Source organism: Neophocaena asiaeorientalis, unplaced genomic scaffold (assembly GCF_003031525.2).
Source record: "Neophocaena asiaeorientalis asiaeorientalis breed wild unplaced genomic scaffold, Neophocaena_asiaeorientalis_V1.1 scaffold130, whole genome shotgun sequence".
In the NCBI taxonomy this organism is placed as follows: domain Eukaryota; kingdom Metazoa; phylum Chordata; class Mammalia; order Artiodactyla; family Phocoenidae; genus Neophocaena; species Neophocaena asiaeorientalis.
Genome location: NW_020173397.1, coordinates 8,471,404 through 8,484,299, shown reverse-complemented (window position 1 = coordinate 8,484,299; position 12,896 = coordinate 8,471,404). Strand labels below are relative to the sequence as shown.

Sequence of the window (12,896 nt, the reverse complement as noted above, 5' to 3'; positions counted from 1 at the left end):
TGTGCAGCAATGCTTCCATGGGAAAACGCTTTCAGAGCTCTAGTTTCACCCATCAGAAGCACCTCTCCCCTGAGCAGGACAGCCTGGACTCTTCCTCGCTTCTCTGCCTCCTTACCTGCCTGGCATCAGCTCCTCAGCCACAGAGCCAGGAGGGGCGGTGAAGCGGGCCCTGCGGGAGACAAGGACGGTGCTGTGTCCGCAGGACTCTCCTCCGCTGGATGAATACTCAGAGCTGCTTCCTGCCCAGGGACCCCAAGTCCCTCTCCCCAGCAGCCTCCAGTCCCTGGATTTGTTTCCTCCTTCGAGCCCCAAGGAGTTCCCTGCCTCCTGCCCACCATGACACACACACATTTCTGAAAACAGCCTGATGAGGTAGAAGAACTGTGACTCTGGAGTTAGACAAACTCTGAATTTAAAAGCCAGGTCCAGGGGCTTCCCTGGTGGCGCAGTGGTTTAGAGTCCGCCTGCCGATTCAAGGGAAATAAGTTGGTAGACAGTTGTGGACGCAAACCATTAGAACAGACTTGTAAATTGAATGGTAGGTTAGTGCCTAATACCCAGGCTTAAAGTCGGCAGCTATAGCACAGCAAAATCACTACAATGAAACCAGCTACACAGAATCGGCCAGGGAAAGACTAGGATACAGAACTCCCCACACAATCATAATTTCTGCACTTAAAAAAAAAAAATCTCTCATCCCTATCACAATCCACTGAGCTCAAGTAACATCAACAACATTTAATATAAGCACATTCTAGTACAATGAAGGAGCCCAGGGAACTTTCTGGAAGTCACATCCAGAACATCTTAATACTTTTAAGTACAAACATTCTGGGCAAAAATCAGATCACTGGCTGTCCCCAAGCTTAGGAAAATTTGCATTCCAAAAGTTCTTTTACAATTTACTTTTGGAAGACTCAGAATGTATTTTCCTATAGACATACTATGATAAATAACAGAGATTCTCGGGGCAGCCCGCAAGTTTATTCAAGTCAAAATAAACTGTAAATAGAGCACTCACAATACAAAGTTCACAAGTGTGCAGCAATGCTTCCATGGGAAAACGCTTTCAGAGCTCTAGTTTCACCCATCAGAAGCACCTCTCCCCTGAGCAGGACAGCCTGGACTCTTCCTCGCTTCTCTGCCTCCTTACCTGCCTGGCATCAGCTCCTCAGCCACAGAGCCAGGAGGGGCGGTGAAGCGGGCCCTGCGGGAGACAAGGACGGTGCTGTGTCCGCAGGACTCTCCTCCGCTGGATGAATACTCAGAGCTGCTTCCTGCCCAGGGACCCCAAGTCCCTCTCCCCAGCAGCCTCCAGTCCCTGGATTTGTTTCCTCCTTCGAGCCCCAAGGAGTTCCCTGCCTCCTGCCCACCATGACACACACACATTTCTGAAAACAGCCTGATGAGGTAGAAGAACTGTGACTCTGGAGTTAGACAAACTCTGAATTTAAAAGCCAGGTCCAGTCTAACTGTGCAACCTCTCTGAGCCTCAGCACCCTCACTGTGAACAAACTAGACACGCCTCCGTCACAAGGCTGGGACTACTTTCCTCTTGCTGCTGTAACGAAATGCCACAAATGTGGCTTAACACAACACAAACGTAGAGGTCTAGAGGTCACAAGTCCAAGGTCAGTCTCACTGGGCTAAAACGAAGGCGAAGGCAGAGTTGGTTCCCTTTCGGACGTTCCGCGGGACCGTGTGCTTTTCTGCCCTTTCCACCTTAGAGGCTGGCTGTCCTCACTCCTGGCCTAGGAGCCCCTCATCACAAGGCTCCTTCTCCCTCGGCTTCCGTCATCATGCGCTTGCTTCTCTGTTTTCACTTTGACTCTCTGACCTCCCTCTCGTAAAGACCCTGTGCTTAGACAGGGCCCACCTGGATAATCCAGGATAATCGTCCCATCGCAAGATCCTCAGCCTCTTCACATGTGCGCAGTCCCTTTCGCCATGTACTTAGTACATGGGGTCAGTACGTGGACATCAGGGGCAGGGGTGAGGGACAGCATTCTGTCTCCCATAGGCTGTTAGAAGGGTTAAATGAACTAATATGAGCAAGGCCTAAGTACAGGGTGTGATCATTCAAGAACGTCAGTTTCTTTATCTCTGACTCCTGGCTCCACTGCTGTTCCCTGTGGCTCAGGCGCTGACTTCCTATTGAGAGCACATACCCTCCCTCCTCTTCAGCTGCCTCACTTGCAAGTAGTAAGAAAAAAAAAAAAAAAATTGGGGAGCCAGGGAGGATTATAATGTCCTGCTTCATTATTTCATCTGGACCAGATACAAGGTCAACAACGGGGTATAATCTTTCAGACTCACATTTCTGAGGATAACTGGACCGAAGTAACCCCAGGCATTTCAAAACCTTAACTGCACCAAGAATAAACCCAGACTCTCACCATGGCTCAAAGCGCTGCAGAATCTACCTGCTGTCTTGTACTTCAACCTCATCTCCTACCTTCCCCTTCTGGCCCAAATACACAGGAGCCACACACCAGACTTCTTGCCATCTCTGGAGCACTGAGTCTCTGCGCTTACAGCACCCTTCTCGTCATTCAGGACTCAGCAAATGTCACCTCCTCCAAGAGGCCTTCTCGGGGCCTCCTGGCCAAAACAGCACCACCCCGCCCCGGCTCTCACATCACCCCCTTGTCCTTCACTTGTATCTGAAATTATCTTGTTGATTTGCCCTTTAGACGATTACTATCTGTCTCTCCACTAGAATCCCATGAGGGCAGAGATCTGGTCTGTGTTTTTGCTTACTGTACCCCCAGCACCCTGCCTGGTGTTCACTTTCAAACTGCTCATTCAGCAAACAGCGTGTGAGGGTCTGCTCTGGGCTAGACGCTGCTCTGGGTGCTGGAGACCTGGAAATAAACATACAGGCAAGGCCCCTGTTCCCATGGGAGTGAGAATTCAACAGCCAGAAGAGGATTCTCCCCCTCTTCCCCCAGCCTCCAGACTCAGGGCGTCCACACAGCTGCGCAGCTCGTGCCCCGCAGAACGTTAACGTCCACAGCAGTGCAAGCCCCGCCCAGGCCTGTCCTTCGCACGGTCATCCGCAGCGGCCCTGTGCCCACTGGACCCTCAAGAGAAACTGGAACTAAAAAGTGAAGTTAGCATGGGGTAGTGAAATCAGCCTAAGGCATCTGTCAACCAAAGGGAAGGAAGAAAAGAGGATGAGAAATGACACACTACAGCAGGGTGAAAGTGATTCTCTTTGTTTTGAAAGCATTGCTAAGGTCACTGCTAGGAGAGCTATTTAAAGACCAGAGACTCTAGGATTGTTGCTGCTGGCAGCCACAGTCACCAGGAGCCTGCTGTGAAGCCCTGACTTGGAGCAGCCAGAGCAGCTTTCCAAAGGCGCCCTGTGGCTGGCAGCAACTTCAGAAAGGAGACAGACAGAGAGAGAGAGAGAGAGAGGGCACACGCACGCGCACGCATCTGTATGGGGAGGGGGGTGACAGAGAATTTGTTTCAGCACACATATTTTTATTTCCATCTCAGTATCAGTATAAAATACAAATGCTCACAAGCCAACCCTGTGTAAATGGCTGGTGGGAAAAAAAATATGAAGGACTATACCCTCTCCCCCAATAAAGGGTTAAATTATTCACTTCAGAGAAGATACGTGGGTATTGGAATTATGGATGATGTTTTACTTTCTTTGTTATACTGTACTTTCAAAATGAATACGTATCACTTTTATCGTCAGAGAAAAATGAAGCTATATTTCACTTAAAGGGCTGGTGGTGGAAAGAGACTAAAAATACTAGTAAAGTATGAGTAGTCAGCAAAACTCTATGGATATTTTCTCATCCAAAGGCAGCACCAGAGAAACTATAAACTTGGGAGAAAACATTTTCTCACTAGTTGAGAAAACAGTGGTTTCTTAAACACATCATTTTAAAACAGATGTTCTCTAAGCTCTTATTTATGCAATAGTGGTCTCAGTTTCCTCTAGCTGGTTTACTAGCAGAGCAAGGTCTTAGGTGGGGGAATAAACTAGGAGTTTGGGATTAACATATATACACTACTATATATAATAGATAACCAACAAGGACCTACTGTATAGCACAGGGAACTATACTCAATATTTTGTAATAACCTATAAGGGAAAAGAATCTGAAAAAGAATATATATATATATATATTTTTTTTTTTTCTCTCTCTCATTCCTTTATAGCTTTAGACGGGTAATCCCAAAATAGACTGACTAATACTACTCTCAGCCGAACAATTAAGATCCATTTGCTGTAGTTTCTGCTGTAGAAAAAACTGACTCTACTCTTACTACCTCAGAGATGACCTGGGAATGTGATTAGGGAGAGAGAATACAGAGAAATGATAACTCAGCAGAAAAACATAAGGTTCTGAACGAAGTATCTCATCAGCAATATTTGCTCTTAAGTAACTCCCAATTTTGTTCCCTTTAAGGAGTCTTGAGAGCATTTTATATTTCTCAAGGGCAGAGGTCTTTCTAGCATCCTATTCTTTTTGTCAGAGAGTTTTCACAATGTAGCATCTCCTTAAATTTTCTAAATGGCCTTATAAAGTAGGTGAGCAAATTTATCCCTATTTTACAAAGAGCAGACAAAACTGATTTGTGGTCAAATAACTGGCCGGCACCCGAAATCTAAACAGAGGTACGAGTGGGACTAAAACATAGGTCCTTTAACTTTCCTTAGCAGACTCAAATATGTCTTACTATAATAAACCACATGCTAAGCAGGTTTAACATCCTCTACCCAGACAGGGATGAAGTTAAAATAAAAAACTGTTCGCCACCATTTCTTTCATTTAAAAAAAATTAAGACCCCATTATGTTGTTTTCTGTAGTACAAATAGAAAATAATCCAGAAACTCCATTTCATTCATGAAGTAGAATTTACTACAATGTTTGAGGAACAGAAAGAGTAATGTCATTCCTTTTTAGCCTAACTGACAAACGATCAGATTTTAACAAGAGATTACATTCAACCCCCATCAAGAGTAAATAAACAGAAGTGCCTACTGTATATCAAGAACTAAACAATTTCATCAAAAGCCACAAACCCATTCTCACCAGGAATATTCTGTCTCATTTACATACAAAACAGAAGAGACATCAAGCCACAAGTATACGATTTTCATTTTTTAGAGGTATAAAACATAAAGCTTTTCAGGAAGTATGATGAGAGAGGGGTTCTGTTCTGTATTTTGGAAACTTCAAGTCTACAATAGCAAATGAAGTGGAAAAAAAAGGAGACCAGGGCACCTTCCATGTGTAAGTGCAGTGAGACTGGGCAGCACAGCCAGTGCAACGGAAGGGAGTGAACGTCCGTGTAACGACTACGTACAAGGAGCTGTGGTTTGTGCTCTAAATACGTCACCTCCTACAATCTTCATAAAAAACCTCCAGGTATAAGCAGAACTGAAATTAAAATACGCAAATAGTAAAACCCTTGGTATATACCAAAGTCTTTTAGAAAAACATACCTGTAACCGCTGAAACACTCCTGAGCGTAAGTTTCCAAACCCATAGTGGCACTCCGGATTCAAAGTACTTTCTGGTACCTCTTCATAGGGGGACTGTTCAATTTCCCAATCAAACTCTTCATCGTCATCTTCTACTCCTTCCTCAGAAACCTCAGAAGCACCTAAATGTGCGAAATACTAATTTGTTAAAGCGTTGGATTTCCTAGGTACAACCTGGGGAAGAAAAAGTATAGGAAGAAAATGCCTGCCCATGCCCCCAAAAGACACGTATAAGGATATGAATAGCCCCGCTATTCTTTTTTTTCTTTAATTGAAATACAGTTAATGTACCATACCAGGTTCATTACAGGTGTACTACATAATGATTTGACATTGGCAAACATTATGAAATGATCACCATCTGTCTCCTTACAAAGTTACTACACTACTATTGACCATATTCCTTACACTGTATATTACATCACTGTGGCTTGCTTATTATGTCACTGGCGGTTTGTATGTCTTAATCCCCTTTACCTATTTCGCCCACCCCTAGTCTCACTAATCTTATTAGCGAAAAAAAAAAAAAAATAGAGCCAACCCAAAGTTCCATCAGTAGCAGGATGCATAAATAATAAATGCAATGAAAGCAAAACATATCTCAGCTATACGTGGATAAATCTCACAAAAATGTTATGTGAAAGAAGCCAGATAGCAAACAACGCCTACCGTATGAATTATATATACAATTCAAAACCAGGCTACACTGAGGGTAGTGGTTACCTTGGAGAGTAAGGAGGGTGAAATAACCAGGGTAGGATTCCAGGATGTGGGAAACGTTCCATTTCTTGACCTAGGCAGTGTCCACTTTATATTTACTACACTGAATTGTAACCTTCTGATTTTAGCTCAAGAGGCCAATATTTTGCCAAACACAGAGATGCTATTTCAATTCGTCCCAAAACATGACTGACCTACAGGTTCAACAGAGTTGTTTCTGTCTTTAACTTATGTGTCAGCAAATGAACTATTTTCACATGGTGTCACATGACTTCCTTATCTTGTCACCTGAAGTATTTTCTCCAATTTCCTATTTGCTATATCCCTTTTCCCCTAGAAACACACAGCATTCCAAATATTCGTTTACCTGTATTTCCTCCCAAAGGCAATAAACATACCTATTTCTTCCACAAGTGGTTTTGCAGTCCTGGATTTTCTTGGTGCCAGTAGAGCAGTTAACATGTTCAGCCCTTCAAAATGCTGGCCAGGAGTTTCTTTGGGCAATCGAATGGTAAAAATTCCTTAAAGATAAATTTGTTTTATGCTTAGCTAGATTTAAAAATTCAAAGACTTCACAAATACAGTTAAGAAACAGGTATCTTGGTAAACTGTAATTCTATTACATAGAGCTCCAAAATTACGCCCTTATTATATAGTTAGTGAAAAAGGCTCAAACAAGATTTTTCAGAACCACTGTTTCAGCTGTCACCTCTATGAGAAATTAATCTGTTAAAGCCACAGAATGCTTAAATCCTACCCAATATCACCTTCACCTATTTATAATAGTAAAGGTTCAAGTCAAAAATGCAATGGCCTGAGAAGGCAATAGCTTAGGGTTACCCGTAGCTACTCATAAGATTTATTTCTGGACTGGGGGGGAAAATCAGGATACTTAATCCAATGAAGAACAGCAGCAGTTTCAAATATACATGAAATCTTAAATAAGGCAATGACGGCTTGATAAAGTTCTTGATATCTCAAGAAATATATCCCTAAAGTCTGTCTAACGCAGACCCAGATTCCATCTGTGTACTCCTTTTCTTTCCTTGACTGGGTTTATCAGCTTCATCTAGGCTTGCCTATGAATGGATTACATTATTCACTACTCTTACATTTTAAAACAGTTTACCTCTTTCAGTGCACTTAACCCATATTCTAATGTATCAGCTACAACTAAACCCAAATATTTCCACATATACAACCTTCTTAAACCCCCATATACTTTCAAGATTTAATAACTTTACTCCTGTATGCAACTTACTGCAATTAAAAGCAGATTTACTACCTAGAAAGGCAGTTTCATTATACTTTATTACCACATTAGTTATACTGTGCTATGGGTTAGAACTTTGTCATTTAACTCTTTCATCCCATCTTTCCTCCCTTACCCTAGTTCACTGAGGTCAATAAATAGTCACTGAATAAATCACACAACAGTACACAAGTTTATTCTTACTCCAGATCCAGTGACAAAGGAAAATCCAGTGGTTTCTACAGAAGGAAAATAAATGGTTTCAAGATGAGTTGAAATGAAGGGCTTATCAATTAGGAGTAGAAAATTCAATCAGCCTTTAAATGCCCCCTATGGACAGTTTCTCTCTCACCTACATGTAATTAAATTTTAAGATTGAAAATTGCACAAGAAAAAAGAATATATATACAAATACATATATATATATAAATATGAATATATATACTGAATCACTTTGCTGTACACCTGAAACTAACACAATATTGTAAATCAATTATACTTCAATTAAAAAATAAATTTTTAAAAACTGTAATTTTTTAATTAAAAATTTTTTTAAAAAGAAAAAGAAACATTCGACTCACAACTTACAAAAATCATCCACATCTTTTCTAATCAGTCACCTCCAACAATCTAACTTACTAAATGGAGGGAGAAGTAGGAAATAAAACTTCTAGAAAGCAAAGCCAGAGTATATGACCAATTGAACTTTACTTTAAAGAATATTGTGAAGTACTTTAAAGGACTGAGGAAATGTAATTGTTAAAAATCCATGAATAACAGGCACTGGACATTAAGAAACGATAAAGAGTGACAGGGGCAGATTGCACTTGCCATACACCTAAAGGTCCCCGTAGTACATGAGATTATTATTTAACTACTCCAACAGGAAGAATCCAAAGAAAAAAAACTAACAAAAATTCCAAAGGCAATACCTTTATCTGCAGCATAGGATCCCTGCTCGCTTCCATTTTCTACAATTCTTCCAGGAAGGGTTAATCTGCAGATTTAATAAAAGGTCTCATGAAGTCCTTAAATTACAAAGCATCATAAGGGACCATCCGTGATAGTAAACATCAACAATTTTAAAAGGATAATCCTAGCATTTAAATTTTACAAACTAAATAACTTACATTTCTTCTCTAGCTAAGAAGAAATCAGAGATGACTCATCTTTCTGTTTGAATAGGCGTTGTCACTGATAAAACACTTAAAAAGAAAAGCCACAATAAATATTAGATATCATTACTGTTACAGTTTTTTCCCTTCCTAGTGGGAGTTATTTATATACCTGGTGCCTGATACAGCATGGGCTCAATAAAAGTGTACTAATTAGCTTCCAAAAAAAAAAAGAATCAAGAAATGAGAAAGAATAAAGAACCAACAAAACCAACTGTTTATATTGGGCAAATTACTACTTTTAAGTAGTACAAAAAAAGGCAGAAAGCAAAAGGGTTTTTCTCATATCTCATTAATACTATATGGGGATTTCCCCCTCTTTCCTACTGAAGGACATGAACTGATTTCCCTGTTTGCAGTTTTACTCTGGGTCAGTCAGCCTTCCACCGAGGCCCCAAAAGAATTCTTCTAAAACAGAAATTTGATTGTCACTTTTCTATTAAAAAAGCTTCTCTCGCTGCCTTGATACTGACTAGACAATTTAAACTCACCAGTACTACATGAGGCCAACTCCATTCCACTCCAAACGTAAAATATGAACCTCCTTTCCTCCCACACCCCCCTCCTCCATGCCACCTATTCTAACATCATCACCATCATGATCATCATCATCATCAAACTTGGCAGACCCCAAAAGGTCCGGGGCTTTCCAACCTACCTACCTTTGATCCCAATGTTTCCTGAAGCTACAACACATTTTCCAAACAAAAATCTCTTCTAAACTCAGCCTAAAGATTCAGTTACGAATAAATTAGTTTGTTATCATGCATACAAACACTAACTTTACTCTCAGAATCTAAATTAAGTCCTTTTGTGGACTTAAGTCCAAGTTGTGCCATTTACGAGCTCTGTAACTTTCTTGGTACAAGTTCATTAACTTCAAGGCTCATATTCATCATTCATAAAAAGGGAAAAATAACAGAATCTATCCTAGGGTTACTCTGAGGAAGAAAGGATAATGCAAAAAGCTTAGTGGCTAGTACAGTAGGCAAGCATTCAGAAAATGTAAACTATTATTATCATCTCCCTTTTCCTAAACCCTTTGTAACTATAGAGTTAAATTCATAATGCGTGATGGTGAAATCATATTCACTCACAGATCTGCCTTCCCCACTAGACTCTCAATTCCTCAAGGACAGGGGTGAGGTTTTATCCATCTCTGGTATACTGTAGCAAACTGTATTTCCAAAGATGGTCCATCTCACATCACTCCTCCCAACAGTGCAATCTATGTCCCCTCCCCTTAAAAGTGAGTGGGCTTCTGGAACTGTTTTAACCCATATAATATAGAAGTGACACTGTGATTTCTGAGGTTAGGTTATAAAAGATGACATGGATTCTGCCTTGCTCCCTGGAATATCTGCCCTTAAAACCTTCAGGTATCATGGAAGTGGTCCAACTCCCTGAAGGAATCACAAACTAGACCATGAAAACAGAACACACAGGGAGGTCCTGAGACCACTCGAGAAGAGATTCCCTCCTCCACCCACCCTATCAGTCCCCAGTTGCTTCAGCCCTTCCTGTCCCAGGTCTAGCCACCATGTGACTACAACTAAATTAAAGACCTCAAGCCAGAACAGCTCAGCCAAGCCCTTACCAAATTCCTAAGGCACAAAAACCAGGAGAGGGAGTTAAATGATTGTTGTTTAACACCATTAGGTTTGGTTATTTAGCAGCAGGTAACTGCAACAGTAAGATGCTCTTAATAAATAATAATACCCACCATTTATTGAATACATAATTACCAGGCACAGTAATAAGGATCATGCATGTATTATCTCAATCCTCACATCAACTCTTTAAGATCACTAATATTAGTTCCATTTTACAGATTAGGAAACTGAGACTAAATAACTTGCTAAAAGTCACAGAACTTTAAGTGTGCTCAGACCCACAACTCCCGAGCCTCTGCTACCCAAGGAATGGATGAATTTGTATTAAAACTACTCTTTAAATTGCTTCACACGTCCTCTTACTTTGTCTTCATCAAAACTCCCAAACTTAAGCAAGTGGCTTTTATTTTGAAATTTTTATTGTATTGTATTTATTTTACAATCCTATCTCATTTGATATCTTTTCTCTGAGCCTCTGCACTCTCATCTGTAACATGGGTAAATAACAGAACCTACTTTATAGGACTGTCCTAAAATCAAGTGAGATAATTTACATAAAGCAGTAACCTGAAGTAAAAAGTCAATAAATGTTTCTTAACACCATCAGCGTCTTCTACCCATTCTTCACGTTCTGGCTTAAATGTCACCTCTTCAGAAAGGCTTTCCCTGGCCACTTTGTATAAACCCAGGCTCCTTTTTATTCTCTATCAGTGCACTTTACTTTCCTTCAGAGAAATTACCACAATTTGTAGTTATATGTTTACTTGTTTATTGTTTTTCTCTCCCCACTAGAATGAAAACTACGTAAGACACCACCACATCCCCAATACCAAAAACAGAGTCTGGAATATACCATGAGCTCGATAAATCAAGCAAAAGAACGAAAGAGTGAAGAAGTAGGGAAATGCAATATATTCGGATAGATGGATTAAGTTAAGGCCTAATAGATGTCTGAGCAAAACTGGTTCAGGCCCAGTGAAGGAACCAGCTCAACTCAAGAACAATGTCTGTGCTGGGAAAGTACTTAGTTGGGCAGGAAAGGTAGGCTGGAATGAGAAAGATGAGGAGAATGGATTTTCCCTTGGCGGAAAGGAGAGAACAAGGTATTGACAATGTTAAGTAAGAATAATCTGGCTGTGTCCTCTCTAAAATGGGGCTAATAATAATGCCTATCTCTAAGGATCGCTGTCCAGGTAAAATGAGACAATGCACTCAAGTACCTAACCCGCCACCTCGCACTGCTTGCCCGCCACATGAAAGGGGAGGAGAAGGGGTTAGCTGCAAACTGCTGTTACGGTTCTTCAAGGAGAAAAATGCAAACAGACAAGTGCTGAAGGTCCCTCCCTGAGGCTTGGGGGGCAACAACCACAATGAGGGGGCAAAAACCAAACAGAGAAGCAGACAACGAGGAGGTAGGAGAACGAGAGGACTTTGGCGGCGGTGGGGCCAAAGAAGGCGAAAATTTCAGGGAATAGGGAGCGGTCAGCCAAGAGGTCAGGGAACAGAACGTGGACTGAGAAAAGTCAAATGGACGGGTCAGCTGGGAAGTCAGCGCGCGCTGTCCCAGGGCAAGGACGACTAAAGCAGAGCGAAAAGAAAACAGAAAAAGGGACAAGAACTAGGGCAACAGGACAGAAAATGGAAAGGCGATATAGTCCCAAACTCCACGTTTTACAGTGGCTCCGGAATCTCTTCCAGGCGGGGATGTAAGAAGGTTTAAGAAAGGATGTATATGTATAACTGATTCACTTTGTTATAAAGCAGAAACTAACACACCATTGTAAAGCAATTATACTCCAATAAAGATGTAAAAAAAAAAAAAAGAAAGGATGAGCTTCTGCAACATCCAGAACGCACGCCTGGAAGAGTTCGCTTCCTCAGCACGTGCTGCAGGGACCTCGGGAAAACGTAGTCGTGATGCTGAGAAGTGCTCTCTTGTTCTTTCATCCTCTCTCGATAAGCAGTTATTTAATGAGTGAATAAATGTATAAATGAATCCCCAAAACACGCTTTTCCCGGAGCCAGGCACCCGCAACTCGCCTGAGAAAGTACGGCTTGGCGTAGAACCTGAAGTCGACCCCCTCGAAGTAGACGTCGAACTCGGAGACCCGGGCGTAGGGCACGCGGATAGCGACAGTCAGGAAGTCGGGGTCCTGGCTAAGGTCGAACGCCGGGGTCAGCATCACCACGCCGGACTCTGGTGCCCAAGTCGGTCACTCTCGCAGCAGTCGCAGTCCTGCCGCTCAAACTCTCCAAGAAGTCCCCACGCTCCGGTGCCCCTTCTGTTAGACACGGCGCTTCCGGCTCGAGGCGGAAGTGCTCGTGCGTGAGAAAGGAAGTCCCGCCCCACGGCGATCTCCGTGGAGACGGGACGCTGTTAGAGGGGAGGTGGAGAAGGAAAGTGGTGAATGAGCCTTTGGGCGCAGAAATTGAACCCAGGGCATAACTTGGAAGAACCTGGGCTAGAGTCTGCCTTAGACCCACCAAGCCTCTTTGGAGGTTCTTAGAGATGATTTGAACATTGGCTTTGCAGGCAGAGAGACCCGCGTTTGAATCCCTTCTCTCCTATTCGCAGCTGTAAGACCTTGGGGAAGTTACAAAACCTCTCTGTACTTCAGATATC

At 42.1% G+C, this 12,896-nt stretch overlaps 1 protein-coding gene across 1 annotated transcript in view; it reads right to left on the bottom strand.

Moving 5' to 3' along the window:
* SHQ1 (SHQ1, H/ACA ribonucleoprotein assembly factor) overlaps window positions 1-12,563 on the bottom strand; it is an 89,301-nt gene extending 76,738 nt beyond the window's left edge. The window contains 4 exon segments of the mRNA XM_024746985.1: window positions 5,475-5,635; window positions 6,632-6,754; window positions 8,418-8,482; window positions 12,314-12,563. Coding sequence (XP_024602753.1) covers window positions 5,475-5,635; window positions 6,632-6,754; window positions 8,418-8,482; window positions 12,314-12,456 — 492 coding nt within the window. The 5' untranslated portion in view covers window positions 12,457-12,563.
* Between the last annotated feature and the right edge of the window lie 333 nt (window positions 12,564-12,896).